This window comes from Podarcis gaigeae (genome assembly GCF_964106915.1).
Source record: "Podarcis gaigeae genome assembly, chromosome: 1".
Lineage (NCBI taxonomy): Eukaryota > Metazoa > Chordata > Lepidosauria > Squamata > Lacertidae > Podarcis > Podarcis gaigeae.
The window spans coordinates 79,906,153-79,922,474 of NC_139678.1; the positions used below are offsets into that span (position 1 = coordinate 79,906,153).

The 16,322-nt window shown below is 46.0% G+C and overlaps 1 protein-coding gene across 5 annotated transcripts in view; it reads left to right on the top strand.

Moving 5' to 3' along the window:
- The window catches only part of RAB3IL1 (RAB3A interacting protein like 1), a 31,895-nt gene that overhangs the window by 4,397 nt on the left and 11,176 nt on the right, over positions 1–16,322 (top strand). For 2 of the 5 annotated variants that reach the window (XM_083699567.1, XM_083699566.1), the window contains exons 2-6: positions 8,665–8,914; positions 10,606–10,701; positions 12,438–12,515; positions 14,986–15,204; positions 15,724–15,852. In XM_083699567.1, the coding sequence (XP_083555693.1) occupies positions 8,665–8,914; positions 10,606–10,701; positions 12,438–12,515; positions 14,986–15,204; positions 15,724–15,852 (772 nt within the window). The remainder of the gene's footprint in view (positions 1–8,664; positions 8,915–10,605; positions 10,702–12,437; positions 12,516–14,985; positions 15,205–15,723; positions 15,853–16,322) is intronic. The other 3 variants (XM_083699569.1, XM_083699570.1, XM_083699568.1) reach the window with 2 other exon arrangements.

Sequence of the window (16,322 nt, forward strand, 5' to 3'; positions counted from 1 at the left end):
ATCAGAAAGGGAAGAGAAGAAGCGAAAACTTGTTCCCGAAAGAATAAGAACACTGCTTGAAAGTATTGCTGGGGCTGCTCCTTTTTTATATAAAGAGCCATTTACTCCCATGTGCAGTGGTGAGCTGGGAAAGCTGCTCATAAAGTTTGCACTGGGTTCTCTTACATATGTTACAGGATAAAATCATCTTCAGCTTTCCACCTTAACCTGAATGAGAGTCCACAACTTTGGGTTTTATGAGCACCTGAGGAAAGTCTTGTCTTTAGAAGATGCTTGCAATGAGGGAAATGCTTTCTTGCTCCCCACCCGCCTTTCTTGAGTTTGTTAGAAAGTGTTCCTTCCAAAATAAAAACTCATCATTTGCACGTTTTGTGAAGCAGCGCCTGAATTCTATTTGAGAGAATAGACATGTTGCTGCCAACAACTCTTGGAGGGGGACAGGAGGAGAAGGAGAGAGCAGCCGCTTTCTGCCATTTAAAAGCAACTCTTAAGTATTCCCAGAGAGCTGGCAGTGGACTTCATGTGGGGTGAGAAGAAAGGCTTTTGATATGCAGTACCCCTTTCCTAGCTTTGCTGTAGGAAACGATTTGGACCTTAGCTATTTTGTTCAGCTGGCAGTTTCCTTTGCTGGAAAACTGTTGCTGACTGAAGCCCTTTCAAACTAGGCTACTCCAATTATGTTGTGCTTCGCCTTCCTTCTTTTGGTGACGAATGTTTTTGTACTTTTGTATCTTTAAAGGGTATATGTCAAACGTGAATCAAGTTTAAAAGTGCTTTGTTGCCCATTTGGCAAAAAGGCCCTTTGAAATAGCCCCTGGGTTCACAATAAAATGACGTATGGAAGGAAAGCAGTAGTCATTCTTGGCAGTTTGAGCCAGGAATTAGGAATCTACTCCGTAGAGCAGGGGTGAGGAACTTCTGGGCTGTGGATAGACTCTGACTGCCCATCAGCCCCCAGCCAGTGTGGCTAATGGTCAGGGGATGGTGGGAACTGTAGTCCAGCAAGAAGATCAAACCTATCCATTCTGGAGGAAATCAGCCCTGAGTGCTCACTGGAAGGACAGATCCTGAAGCTTAGGCTCCAATACTTTGGCCACCTCATGAGAAGAGAAGAATCCCTGGAAAAGACCCTGATGTTGGGAAAGATTGAGAGCACAAGGAGAAGGGGATGACAGAGGACAAGATGATTGGACAGTGTTCTCGAAGCTACGAACGTGAGTTTGACCAAGCTGCGGGAGGCAGTGGAAGACAGGAGTGCCTGGCGTGCTCTTGTCCATGGGGTCACGAAGAGTCGGACATGACTAAACAACAGCAACAAAACATTAGGAGAGCATGGGCTCCCCATCCCTGGAGTAGGGAATTGCTGCTGCATTAGACACAAGACTGAAACATAGGTGTACCCAACCTACAACACTGGTAGGAGAAACAGAAATAAGGCAGAATGCCCTATAGGGCATTTGAACTTGAACCTGGGATTCCTAGGCATGTCATCCAACCTTACTGTGGACTAGCTGCATGATTTTGGCCGTGCTTCATTGCAAACTCTGTTGTTCCATCCTAATACTGGAATAATGATACCTCAAGGGCGTTTACAAAAGGGATAATGCTTTTCTTTATTTTAGCATTGGGTTTGCTGACTGAGCATGTCTGGTATCTGGGAGCCACGCTTTCCTGCTGGTTCTTCTCTAGTTGTCCAGAGGGCAAGTCAAGAGTGTAACAGAATCATGTGGCATCATCCAAAGTGGGGACTATTGTAGGAAGAAACCATTGCAGTGCTTCTTTGGTGCCTTTCCCCTCACTTTTGTTTCTGTTTGCCTTTAACACAGCAGTATTAGACTTTGCATGGGGAAACCTGCCTGAATAAAGACAATTTTGCAGGGTTTTTAGAATGAAGGATAATTAGGTGCCTGACCCAATTTATCAGCATTGCCTCTTTCCTCCTCAGCATGCTCCATTCAGGAGGATCCTTCAGAAGGGCAGAGGAGGAAGGAGCATAAAAATAACATTTTGCTGAGCACTCTGCTTCTTCCGACACTTCTTTGGAATCCAAGTCATCAAGTTTACTGAAAGATGTTTTAAAGTTTTTATTGTTCTATCTCTTGCTGTTTGCTGCCCTGGGCTCCTTTGGGGGGACGTGTGGGATGAAAATGAATTAATTAATGACCCCATAAGGGAAGTTTGGGGGGCAACAGTTGGCAAGTTACCTTTGCTCCTTGGTCTTTGAGAGCCAGTGTGATGTAGTGGTTAAGAGTGGTGGACTCGTAATCTGGGGAACCAGGTTCGCGTCTCCGCTCCTCCGCATGCAGCTGCTGGGTGACCTTGGGCCAGTCACACTTCTTTGAAGTCTCTCAGCCCCACTCACCTCACAGAGTGTTTGTTGTGGGGGAGGAAGGGAAAGGAGAATGTTAGCTGCCTTGAGACTCCTTAAAGGGAGTGAAAGGCGGGATATCAAATCCAAACACCTCCTCCTCCTCCTCCTCCTCCTCCGCTTCTTCTTCTTCTTCTTCTTCTTCTTCTTCTTCTTCTTCTTTGGCACCGTTATACCTTGTTTCCACAGAGTTATACTCTTGCCAATTTTGCCATACACATTCTAAATTTGGAATAATCCTGGTTCTTTTAGTTTTCAGTTAAGATAGCATCCTGTGAAACCATACATTCCAATAAAAAGTTGTGTGTTACATCTATATTTTGAAATATCCCAGTTGTTGATCAGGGTTAAACCTAGTGTGGGGGTAAGACTGGCCTAGTTTTCACTAAACTGGTAAACCAGAGTTTAGTCTATACCACTTCAGATTACAGTTAGGTAATTGCACGATCAAGTGCTCCTTCATACAAAAAAGTCCCCAGAATATAGAAAACTAGATGTAAGGGAGAAGGTTGGACTAGAATCTCTCTTTTCAACATACGGTTTTCTACCTGCAAGCAGTTTGAACCCCCATCTACAGGTTGGTTCAAGATGGTTCAGAGCAGGTTTATTTGTTCACTAAGAGTTAGATATTTGCACCCTAATTCTGCTGCTGTGTAAACAGTTAGTGCCTCATTGGTAGTTTCCAGATGACTTGTTTGTTGAGCATCTGCCTTGAATTATTTGCAAAGTTTTCAGGGTGGTTAGATGAACTTAGCTATTTATTAAACATCGATTCTGATTTGTTTGCAGGGAGGTTAGATGACATTGTGTCAAACAGGTGTTATCCCACACTTTCCAGTGCATTTCACAGTCAATAAGCTTATTGCAAAAGGCCCAGATTTTTAAGGAAATGGTTTTGTTGTGCAAGAGCACCAAATGCACTTTTAAGTGTGCAACCTACGGTATATTTGCTGGTATGTGATTGAATCCCACCTAAAGATACTGACTGTCTCAGTGTGCCCCATTAATATTCCCCTTGTGCCTGATCCAAAGTATACTTTCCAAATATGTGGCTTCTCTCTGTGTCAGCATTCATCCTTCACTGTTTCTAACAGACTTGCACTTTTTTTAAACCATTCTCCCCACATACTTCCCCTTTTTTAACCTGATGTTTTCAGCAGTTCCTGGTTTATTTGATTTGCAGAGTGAGAGAGAGAAAAGAAGAGAACAAATGGGCTTGTTGTCACTGCTCAGTTATTATCCCCACTCCCTCATTTTTAGCTCTGCTTTGCAAATGCATGCCAAAGCAGAATTGTCCAAATGTGAACTTGAGATGGAAGACTTAGAACAGGGGTCAGCAAACTTTGCTACCAGCAGGCTGGCTCACTGTCCCTCAAATCTTCTGGTGGGCTGGACCACACACACGCACACATACACACACACATGCACACACATACCAGCAGAGGGGGGCTTTTCTCTCTCCCCTAGCCTCTCCCCCTCCCCCTGCTTTCTTCACTCCTCCAGCATTGGCTAGGAGCCGGCGGCAGCTGAGAGCCAGTGGTGGCACCTCTCATTTCTGGTCCATGGTCCGAAGCCGCCTGCGCACCCATCGTGGAAGTCAGTCCCCACGCGGCAAGGCACTGCCACGCCACACCAGTTTAGCATGGGGACTGACCGGGTGGGCGGCAGGGTCCTCGGGCCGGATTAAAGAGCCCCTTGGGCCTTATCCAGCCCGCAGACCTTAGTTTGCTGACTCCTGACTTAGAAAGTATATGAGATGAAACACAGGTTGAAGCAGGGAACAAAGTCTGTTAGGATTGGGGGAGGGTGCAGAGAGACCTTACCTGCCTTTTGATAGCTGCAGTTCGAAAGTGCTATTTTTTGTAATATGAAGATCTGCAATTCTGCTTCATAATTTATCAACTTGGCTGTAAATAAGAGAGATGGGCTAGGCTAGCTGCTCAAGACTTCTGCCTTCTTCATGCAGACCAAGGTTTCTCATTTCTGCAAAGGAAATGGGGCCAGCCTGTATGAATCGTGACTTTCCTCATAAGCTTAAGGAATGGATGGAGTTATCTTTATCCTAAACTTTCATTCTTAAAACTTTTATTACTTTGTTTTCTTGTAGATTCCTATTCATCATTTGTTCCCAGTGTAGATCTTGTTCCTGATGTAGATCTTCACTCACCCTTTTCCTGATATAAATCTTTATTCTCCACCCCTCCCGTTGTGATGTAGATCTTTACACACACACCCCGCCCTGCTTGGTCCTGATGTAGATCTTCACTCATCCCTTCTTCCCTGGCAGGGCCCCTTTGTAGATATTCTGTTCCAAACTCTAGTTACAAATCCTGGTTATCTTGGGTTAAAATTTGTGCCAATGTACCCTTTAAGAGCCTTTAAGGCAGAGAGAGGGATTTGCTTCAGGAAACAGAGGCATCACTGGATCTTTTACAGAGGGAGCTCCTGGTCTTTTAACCACAATTGATTAGCACTGTTAAGAGTGTGCCAATTTATTGATACATGGGGCTAATATCCATCTGTGTTCCTTGTATCTTTTTGTTTTTGTAATGGCTCATAAGTGTTGAGCCTAAATTTCTGGATGCCTTCCATCGCTTCTCCTACTCATGCTGCTTGGCTGCCCAGTGTGCTATTTTACTTGGAGTCAAAATTGGAATTGTAAGGGGAAGAGCTGCCAGATTAAATATCATATTCCTTTCTGCAGAACTGGTTCCCTGTTGATTGTTCTTTCTGTTAATCTTAAAATACAATTGCCATTGCTCAGCCGCTCTCTTTGGTGCATCTCAGCTCACCCAGATCCATCTCTTGTCTTCTAAGGTGCCTGTTTCTTTACTTCTTTCTAAAAAAGCAACACCTGCTTTGATATGTCAGAGTTGATGCACCAGCACCTGTTAAAAATGTAGGTCACATGACTCTGAATTGGCAAATTTAGAGATTTCTCTGATCTGGGTATGAAATACTTTGAGATCATATAGTTGGTTATATCAATTGCACGTCCTTTCCCCCTCCAGACCTCTTTTTCAGGGTCTGATCTAATAAGATATTGACTATAATTCAACAAAAGCACAGCCTGCATTTTCTTATCATTGGTTTTTGAATGATTTCTATCCCATTGTTAACCCACATGGCTCTCTGAATAGCAGCCATGACCATGATACTCTCCAAACTCTTCCCTGGAGAGGTTTCTTCCTAGTCGAAAGGCTTTGCAATAAGTGTATTGCTCTTAATTATTTATGCTTGGGGAATTCCTTTTTTAAAAGAAACCTTCAAATGGCTTTGCAAAATCTCTGGTGTGTGCCTCTGTAGTCATCCTGTGAAATATACTATTATTATTTCCATTTTGTTGGTGGAAATTTGAAGCAGAGAGAGAGGTTTGGTATCCAGGGCCAAGGTAGAATTTCATTTCAGGCCTCTCTGGCCAAATCCAACATTCCACCCCTGTAGCCATCTTGCTGTCTCTCTGCTGATCTGGGATCAAATTTTGGCTTCTTCCACATATGCACAAAAGATCTTTCTTGCTACGTGAGATTAACACACACACACACACACACACACACACACACACACACTGAGATTAGCACCTCTGTTTGCAAGCTGATAGCAGCAAGAGTTCTTCTAAGACTCTAAGACTGAACTCCCATGCAGGGTGCCAGTACCATTGCAGGAAGGGACACTTTATTCTGAGTGAATATGCACATTTACTTGGCTGTCTTTATCTATTCCTTGCAAACCTGGCAAAGGCCATGTCTTCTTTATCTGCTTCTGCACCCCCTCTCCTAAACAGTACATATATTCTGTTTTGTTTTTTAAAAAACTAGGATCCAACTCCTAGACTTTACCAAGCTATTTGTGTCTCTTCCCCATATGCCATTTCTACCTACTTACGGTGATTTTTGTTTGTGTGTGTCTTTTTTCCTCTCCTTCAACTCATTTCCCCCAAAGCCCAAGGACATACCTTCTAAATTTAGTATAGCATCGTTCTCACAATCAGCAGATGGGATGACAAATGTTTGCATGAACTGCACCACTTCAAATTACAATTGGGAGTTCATAGGACTGAATACTCCTCCACATATATTCCCTGTAGTAATAAGAGCTCCCGCTTTCATTGTGGTTAAAGCTCAGGCACAGACTTCTTAGCCCATCTGGTGTCATCGTCCCCACCTGAGGATTAGCTCCAAAGGACTGAGAATTACTTTTAGAGAACTGACTATACCAACAATTCAGAAGTATCTTCCTTCCACAGACTGCCTCTGGCTTTTGTGTGCCATCCCATTGAGATAACCAGGACTGTCCTACCCACTGGAGAAAATAGGGGCATTTCTCCCAGGCAGGGATGGGGAATCTGCGGCCCTTCAGATAACATTGGACAGCAACTCCCATCATTTCTGACCATTGGCCATGCTGGCTGGGGCTGATGAGAGCTGGAGTCTAGCCATATTTTGGGGGAGCCACAGGCATTGGACTAAGCAAACCTGAATGTTGTCCCTTAGTTCACTTGCAGCTTGATTGATTGCCCGTTGTTTCTTCTTTTCTCCCCAACAAAAACAATGTTAGAAAGCTATCTTTTATTCCCTAGAAAGGAGGAGTAGATGCAACATGTTGGATGGACCTTCCAAGATTTATTCGTAAACTTTTGGCACTTGTTTGGAACTGCAAACTCTTCAGAATTTGGATCATTTCCAGCTTTAAAGAGAGTATTGGAAACTCTTAGGGAAACACCCATCCTGTCTTGTATGTGTGTTTGTGTGCTCTGCTTCTCTCCCTTTCTCTCCCCCACTCCCCACCATGCACACACCCACTTTTATGGAACATAGGAATCTTCCTTACATCAAGCCAGAATATTGGTCCCTCTTGCTCAGTCTACCCAGGCTGACAGCAGAATTCCAGGGTTTCAGGCAGAGATCTTTCCTAGCCCTGACTACATATGCCAGGGATTGATCCTGGGATCTTCTGAAACGTGTTCATGTACTCTGCCATTGCACCCTGACCTTTCCTTGGAAGTTCTCTGCACTATTCTGAACTGGGCAACAGAGCGGGAAGGAAGCAGTGTTCTGTGATGTCGTAAGGCTCAAAAGCTTGTTAACAGACACTGGCTCGCCAGTAGTTCACAGGGTGAGGAAATAATGCAGCATTCTGACCTAGAGGCCCCTCTGTGGCCAGGTGTGCAGGCATTCGGAGCATGCAGGCTCCTGTAGAACAACATCTGGAATCCCTAATGGAATTTGGCTCCTGAATAGCTTTTGCAGATGTTCACCTTTTTGATGCAATGAGCGTGACTTCCTCCTGTAGAGCTGTAGTGGTGCTAGTTTTTATTATTGTCAGTGTAGTGTGGTAACTACAAAATCTAATGTGTGCATTGCTGCTGTGGCGATAACCTTGGACAAGGGAAAGATGGTGGTGGAACCTATTTGTTTCTATCAGAAGTAGAAAGGAGATTTATACCCTTAATATAGGAAACTAGGTTATACCAGATGGTGCTTATTTGCCCATTGAGCCTCTTTCTAAACTACGCACTTTGTACCTTTCAAAAACAAGTGCTAAAATACAATTCAATTGGAGTTCAAAGCAATAATGCATTCATTGTGGACTCCCCTAGAACTGATGAGAAAAACATAACCCTTCCTCTCCACTTACCTGCAATCCATGAGAAATTGACTTCAATGAAAGTAATAAGCATATTACAAACCTACACCAAAAAGGTACAAAACCAAGAGCTGGTAAAAACAGGGAAAATGGCAATTAGGGAAAATTGTCAGAAATTAAAAAAACCAAAAACAAATTCTCAATCAAATATAAGTCAGTATAGAGTAGACAGGCAAAGCCAAAGGTTCACACATTCCAAATTCTAACATAATGGGATGCTGGATTTTGATTGTCTTATATCAACGTAAGCCAATACCAAGTTGGAATCAATTTGTTGAATTTTGAGGTACCCCAAAGTGTTGTCAACTTAGGTGTCAACTTCTTCTTAAATGTTAAGTGCCACACCTTGTGAAACTGGTAGCCCCGCATTGCACCCAGTAAGTCCTTCCTGCGTTTTGCTGGGGTTCTTTGTTGTTGACACTTGACAGCAGCATCTCTCAGAGTATAAGGCAGGTGTCTTCCCTCTCGTCGGCTAACCTGATCCATATAATCTCTGAGCACATCTCTCTCTCTCTTTCTCTCGGCAGAGGGCCACTCCTGTGTTTCCCATTTCCCAGTCTTTTGTATTGTGGTGGGGAAATGGGAGCATATCTTCCATGTGTTGAGAGCCCTTTTTAACCACCCAAAGCTCATTGGTTTCTTTCTAACAGCCAGGCCCAGTTTGAGGAGACCCGGCAGCATCTCCAAAAGCAGCCAGTGGTGGGACAATGGAAGCCCCTTGCACCAAGCAACAGGGGCCCGGAGCTGCAGCAGCCAGAGCCTTCTGCCAAGGACTCAGCAGGTGGGGATGAGAACCAATCCGTGGCGCAACTCAACGTCTCCCGCTTGCGCAGCTCCTCTGTGGAGATCCGTGAGAAGGGATCTGAATTCCTGAAAGAAGAGCTCCACAGAGCTCAGAAGGTAAGAGGTTTGGTCAAGATGGGAGAACAGGATGGCCACATCCAAATGCCATGGGTAAGCTCTAAACATATATTGGTGAGCACAAGCCACAGGCACAGGGCAGCGCCTTCTGGGTCAGAGCTTGGGTCCATGTAGCTCAGTGTAGTTCACACTGACTGGCAGCAGCTCCTGGGACTTCTTCCTTTCCCAGAGATGCAAGGGACCTTTTTGGTGCAGAGCAGATCCTCTGCAATTGAGCTGTGGCCCATCCCCACATATCTGTGACTATGTGAAGCTTCTTCTGCATTGCTCACTAAGGGGCATTCTGGGTCTCTTATTAGCATGCAGTGGGAAGCTGCTTCAAGGAACAATTGACATTTTGGGTTGTATCCAGTGGTGTCTGTGCATGAGTGGAATGAATGCTGATGCAACGGGACTTCACCTTCACCCCCTCCCCACTGCACCATGCAGGGAGTGTAGGGGGCTGGGGGCGGGGCGGAAATGAAGGAGAAATCTTGTTGAGTGAGTAGAATGCAGCTTGCACAGTGTTGGGTTCACTCCACAGTAAGGCTAACCTGCTTGCCTTCTGTATTGATTCTGTTCTGTCAAAAGCAGGCTCATGCTGCTTTGTGAGTAAGACAGGTGCTGAGTGGGCAAAACACCAGAATCCAATTGCAGAAAAAGAGCATCTGCCTTTATCTCTCAGTCTCAATTAAAGATGCCACTGCATAATGTGTGGTTTGCATTATAAATGCATGTGTGCACCTTCAAGCATTATAGGAATACATTTTATATTCCTGGTCATTCGTGGTGGCCTGATACCTTGGACTTGTGCACATTGCTTATCCTTTTTCATGCTGTTCTTCCAGTTACAATTGCACTCTTTAATTAAAGAAGTGTGATTTGCTTTAAAGGAAATTGGAGAAATAAATTGATATTATTCTTTCAATGTCTGTTGGGCAATGGACAGCTTGTATGTCCTTAGGTTGCAGAGCAGGCAGACCACAGCACTGGTAGTTTTTTCATAACCAAACATCCAAACTGGTGTTGAGGGTGTGACAGTTTGGTGTAGTGGTTAAGAGCGGTAGACTCGTAATCTGAACCAGGTTCGCGTCTCCACTCCTCCACATGCAGCTGCTGGGTGACCTTGGGCTAATCACACTCTCAGCCCCACTCACCTCACAGAGTGTTTGTTGTGGGGGAGGAAGAGAAAGGAGATTGTTAGCCACTTTGAGACTCCTTAGGGCAGTGATAAAGCGGGATATCAAATCCAAACTCTTCTTCTTCTCTAAGAAGATACAATACGTGCTGGCCTAAGGGAGACATAGATTCTAACCTAACTCCCCTTTCCCACCCACCAAATATTTGCCTGTAGGCCAGAGATAATGCTGACAGTTAAGTACCGGTATCTTTGTTCAATCTTTTGTGACATATATGGAAGCCCAAGGTAGGAAAACACGCTGTTTTTCATTACGGTGTCTTAGAAACCCTTGATCAGTAGCTGTGGGGATGAGGGGTGATGCCTTAGTTTCACCAGCATGAGAAGGTCTTTTCTTAGCATGCCCATGGAGAGGCTTTTGGCTAAGGCCTTGGAAAGCCACTGTTTATGAGGTGTGACTTGGTGCCTGCCGACTCCTTATATCTGTGACTGTGGCCAAGGAGCCTTTGCCCCAGGTGTGCGGTTTCGCTTACTTGCATGTTCTGCTCTGCAGGAGTTGAAGTTGAAGGATGAAGAATGCGAGAGACTTTCAAAAGTCAGAGAGCAGCTGGAGCAGGAGCTGGAGGAGTTAACCGCAAGCTTGTTTGAGGTACCGTCTCGTGCCTGGCCTGAAATGAATCCCAGAGCCTCCAAGATCATAGAATCATAGAATCATAGAATTGGAAGAGACCACAAGGGCCATCGAGTCCAACCCCCTGCCAAGCAGGAAACACCATCAGAGCACTCCTGACATATGGTTGTCAAGCCTCTGCTTAAAGACCTCCAAAGAAGGAGACTCCACCACACTCCTTGGCAGCAAATTCCACTGTCGAACAGCTCTTACTGTCAGGAAGTTCTTCCTAATGTTTAGGTGGAATCTTCTTTCTTGTAGTTTGGATCCATTGCTCCGTGTCCGCTTCTCTGGAGCAGCAGAAACCAACCTTTCTCCCTCCTCTATGTGACATCCTTTTATATATTTGAACATGGCTATCATATCACCCCTTAACCTCCTCTTCTCCAGGCTAAACATGCCCAGCTCCCTTAGCCGTTCCTCATAAGGCATTGTTTCCAGGCCTTTGACCATTTTGGTTGCCCTCCTCTGGACACGTTCCAGTTTGTCAGTGTCCTTCTTGAACTGTGGTGCCCAGAACTGGACACAGTACTCCAGGTGAGGCCTGACCAGAGCAGAATACAGTGGCACTATTACTTCCCTTGATCTAGATGCTATACTCCTATTGATGCAGCCCAGAATTGCATTGGCTTTTTTAGCTGCCGCGTCACACTGTTGGCTCATGTCAAGTTTGTGGTCAACCAAGACTCCTAGATCCTTTTCACATGTACTGCTCTTGAGCCAGGTGCCACCCATCTTGTATTTGTGCCTCTCATTTTTTTTGCCCAAGTGCAATACTTTACATTACTCCCTGTTAAAATTCATCTTGTTTGTTTTGGCCCAGTTCTCTAATCTGTCACGTTTTGAAGTGTGATCCTGTCCTCTGGGGTGTTAGCCACCCCTCCCAGTTTGGTGTCATCTGCAAATTTGATCAGGTGCTGTTCACCTTTAGGAACCACTTTCAAGGCCTTCCTTATGTAATCGGAACAGGCATGTGGTGTGTGTCTGTATGAGTGCGCATATTTAAACCCTTATCACCTTCACATCCTCTTCTGAGGCACTTTTGAGCAGTCACAGTGTGTGGGATGGGGTGCTGTCCTCTCTTTTGTGGCTGTGCTTCTGTTTGCCAAGATCTGGAGCAGGCAGGGTAGTGGCAAGGGTGGGAGAAACACTTGGTTGTGGGGATGGGACGGTTGCCTGTGCTTGGGCCTGCTGCCAGCCCAGTGCTTCCCCTGCCCTCACTGCTGCCCTGCTCCCTCCAGATCTTTGCAAACAGAAGCACTGCCAGAAGGGTGGCACAGTAGCACTACCCCATCAAACATGCCACAGCTGCTTTTGAGAAACAAGTTTACACACACAAAGCAGTAGAATTACCAGGTGTGGCTCACTGAAAACTAGCAAGTCAATGAAACGCTTGTAACCTAGATGTCTTCCTGCATCACAGTTGTCTCTGTCCAGGGCACTTAATATGCAGGAACATTAAAAGGTTATTCTCTCCTGTCCTCCACCCCCTTCAACCATCACCAGAAGTGAAGAACTGCATCATGTTGTTTTGATGATCATGTGCCTCAGCTCTGACAGGAACTTCCTTTTAAAAAAAGAAAGGTTCTATGTAATTTTCTGTAGATCCTTCCCCAGGCCTAGGAGGAAACTTGTATATTACAGTGTCATTTCCCAAATGCGGTTGCTTTGTATACAGGTGTGTTTTCCCTTGTTTCTTGTTCTCTCTGCTATAGGAAGCCCATAAGATGGTGCGGGAGGCAAACACCAAGCAAGCAGCATCCGAGAAGCAGCTGAGGGAAGCCCGAGGGAAGGTGAGCCCTGTTCTGCCACAGAGAGCCATGTCCCCCTTACATATACTCATGTCATGGGAGGAAGGGCAACCATGCCTGCTGGCTCTGCCCCAGAAGTCCACATAATGTCCAGTAAAGAAAACCTTCATGCATTGGCTCTTCATGAGATTGGGTTTCCTGATTACATGGGGAACCTTTAGCATGCCTCTAAGTGTGTGTGTGGGGGGGTGCCAGCTCTCCTTTTCAGATTTTGCACTGAATGTGCAGAGGTTGGCATCCAGCAGAATGTGGGGGGCAGTTTGAAAGAAGGGCTAATATGCGGCAAGGAGCAGGTAAAGGTGACTTTCTCATTGGTCCAACTCACCTTCCATGAAAAGAGAAACAAAGCAAGTTTGGGACACACTGCTCTAGACCTTTTTGAGTTTGGAAAAGACATACAGCAGGATGGGAAACCTCAGGCCCAGGCAGCAAACCCAGCTCCCTAAGTCTTTCTTCCCTGTCTAGGCCTCAAACCTTCTGCAGCTCACACCCGTTCAGCCCAAGCCTTGCCTCTCCCTGGCCCTGCTCCCCATGTGCTTTTGCCTGGCTGGATCATGTCCTTGAGCTGTGGAACCCCTCTTAACTTGCCTGTAAAGGAGAGATTTTGGGGGTGTTTGTGTGTGTGGAAACCTCTGCATTCTTGGCTGGAATATGGCCTACTGTTGCTCCACCCTCTCTTGCCTCTGACCCTGCTCACCTCTCAAGTTTGGCCCCCTTGAAAGCTTCCCAGAATGCCTAGAAAAAAGAGTTTCCCACCCTGATACACAATGTCTTAACTTGGGTCCTCCACCATGAGAAAATTTCTTCAGATGACTCTGCACTCCTCCGTTTTTGGCCCAGGATTCTGTGCCTGCTCTTTATCCGAAGGCTTCTGGCATTACTTGGCAGTGGCTGCTCATGTTGTGACTGTTTTGGATGAATGCTCAATTCAGTCACAGTTCCAAGTGGCTTTTTGGGAACAAGGATGCAAGGCATTTAATAAATATGCAAGCAAGATCAAGGACAGAGGTGCATCTCTGTGCCGGGACACAGGGAACACTTGTGAGGCTAAGAGCAGATATGGCCAAACGTTCTGTTGTTAGCTGAAAGGGCAAGAGATTTGCAGAGCGCACTGTGTGGAGAGGACAGATAATTAATGCCTAGAGCAGTGCAGTTCCACTCCAGCAAGCTTGCAAGGTCCCTGTCTCAAATTTCGCCTGCCCATATAACTGCTCCCAGCAAAAAGCAAGGGAATGCAGTGGTAGGTGGCCCCACCTAACCAGTCCGTCTGCCAGGGAGGCCATTGAAGGTTAGTTGTTCCTCGCTAATGCAGTGGTCCCTGTAATCCCTTTCTTGATAAACTCTGTAGAACCAGCTTCTCTAGAACTACTTGAATGTTCAAAACTCTGAGACAATGCCTGAGGGTTTCTGAAAAGGATCTGTAGCCAGCAGTCCAGAATGTAGTCATAAAAAAATATCATTACCATATGGCTGCAGTGCCACCTGTTGACAGGCCCAAGCAAAGCATACAAATGCTTTCTGTCTCTTCACACAAGCTGGATTCTTGGGTGTATTTTTTTATTAGATTCCTGAGAAGTGCTGAGTTTCAAATCCAAATATTTTGACATTTTAACCTTCCCATTTTAGAAGTGGGGCTGGGGGTGGGGGTGGGGTAGGCAACTGTGGCTAGGACTGTACCAGCTTGCATATGTTCAACACAGAAGTGACTAGATTTTTTGAAAGTGCACTCCTGACAGACAGCCAAGGCTGGTGAGGGGCAGGTGACAATACTCACAGCACAGCATCCCAGATATAAGTGTCTGGGGACCACGTTAGCATACTGTGCAAATAAAAATTCTGAATCAGTGAGAGCTGAATTTGGCAACCCATATCCATAATAAAATACGCTTAGTTTTTCATATTTCATGATTCTGTTAAGTTGTGGTGTTCCTCCTCATAGATGTGCATCAGGCATCTTCATTGTGCAGCTTTCAGCAAATGCAGAAATTGCACCTCTTTATCCTTGCCCTGATGGAACGATCACATTAGCATGACATGAGGGTGAATAACTTTGTGGAGTACTGCGGCCCATGCCTCCTGACCTCTGGGCATCTGACCCACCACTGGCTTCTGAGATTTCACCAGGCATTACTCATGCACTTCCAGTCTTACCTTTGTGCTCTTAAGCACTAGATATTTTTTAATATTTTAGGTAGGTTTCTGCACCTGCACGGAACAAGGAGCACATGCAGCTTCAGCTGCACAGCTTGATGCTCTAGACTTCATCAGACTCCCTTTTTCTTTTTAGAGAACAGAACTGAGTGGGTTTGGGTGAGCCATTACATGTTCTGCAGGAAGCAGGCAGGCAGGTCCCTGGATCGCATTCAGAGCTCCTGCTTCCTACGTGGAACTAGGTCCTGTGATGAATGGGGAACATGGCACCAGTGATCCCTTTTTGTCTCCTGTCACCCAGATTGACATGCTGCAGGCGGAGGTGACCGCACTGAAGACTCTGGTAATCACATCTACACCTTCTTCTCCCAACCGGGAGTTGCACCCCCAGCTCCAAAGCCCCTCCAAGGCAGTCTTCAGAAAAGGGCACGGGCGGAATAAGAGCACCAGCAGTGCGGGCGCTGCCACTGCCGCCAGCCAAGGCCTGCCTGTGGAGCCTGTCAGCAGTGAGTTCAAAGAGGTGGGTCAAGTTTATGGGTCAGCATTCTTGCTTGAGGTTTTGGGAGGAGGGGCTACTTAGCATCCGTCACATTGGGGGGTGGACACATGAGTGGGGTGTGTGGTGAGATTAGGGTTCAGAGGGGAAAGGTCCTTTTTATCTTGAAACTTGCAGACCCTTCTCTGCTCCACTACAGAAAGCAATTGAATAGCCTTAAAATGACCTCTTCTCATTGCATAAGCCTGGCCAGGTTCTTTAGCTGCCCCGGGCCAGAGCCAACAGTTGCACTAGGAATGTAGTTGAGGGGGACCTTAAAAGCAGGTGTAGGCAAGGACCTGAAAAATTCCTTGAGTTGCTTTGACTACCACCTTTATGCAGCTTCCTGGGGCTTTGTGCTTTCTTATGAACGGAGTCTTCCTCTTCCAAATCTTTTCTCCCTCTCACACCGTTTTGCTTTCTCTCCTTGTCTTTCTGTCTCCTGTTCCTTCCTGACCCTGCTACCTTGCCTACCTATCTGTCTGACCCTCCCATTCCTCAAAGTCTGGGGTGCCCACCCTCCTCTCCCTCCTTCTCTGTATCGTCCCTGCGAAGGCTATCCACATCACCTATGAGCCAGGCTGGCAGTCCCTGGCATCAGACTCTTCCTTCTCCTCTTCTCTCTCATGGCAGGTAATCTCTCTCTCCGTTTGGGGTGGCAGCAGGGTGACCCGATGGGGAGGAGGAGGACGGGGCTCGCCGCCTTTCTAGTCTCTCTGGCAAAGAGATGGTTTTGGCAGGCAAAGCCTTTTCAGCAAGCTTGAGGTGAAATCTCTTCTACAAAACCACTCAAGGGCACAAGAGCCTCGTTCTCCTTGACATCGGTTTGTCCTGCTTGGGGAAAGCAGGAAGGCTTGGATGCAGTAGCCTCTTACAGCTCCCCATCGCTTTCCGTTCTTTCTTTAATACTAACACCCATTTTTGTTCTGTTTTCTCTTTAATTGTTTCCTCCCTTCCCTCACCCCATATTGTGGCTCTGAAGTTGCCTCCCGGTATCAGGTGAGCAGTCTCTGTAACATAGCGCTTGTATGCTGTTGGTTGAGACCTTTCCCTGGGGGGCCAGGAGGAACTTTTGTCATGGTTATATCATGCCTGTGTTGTAG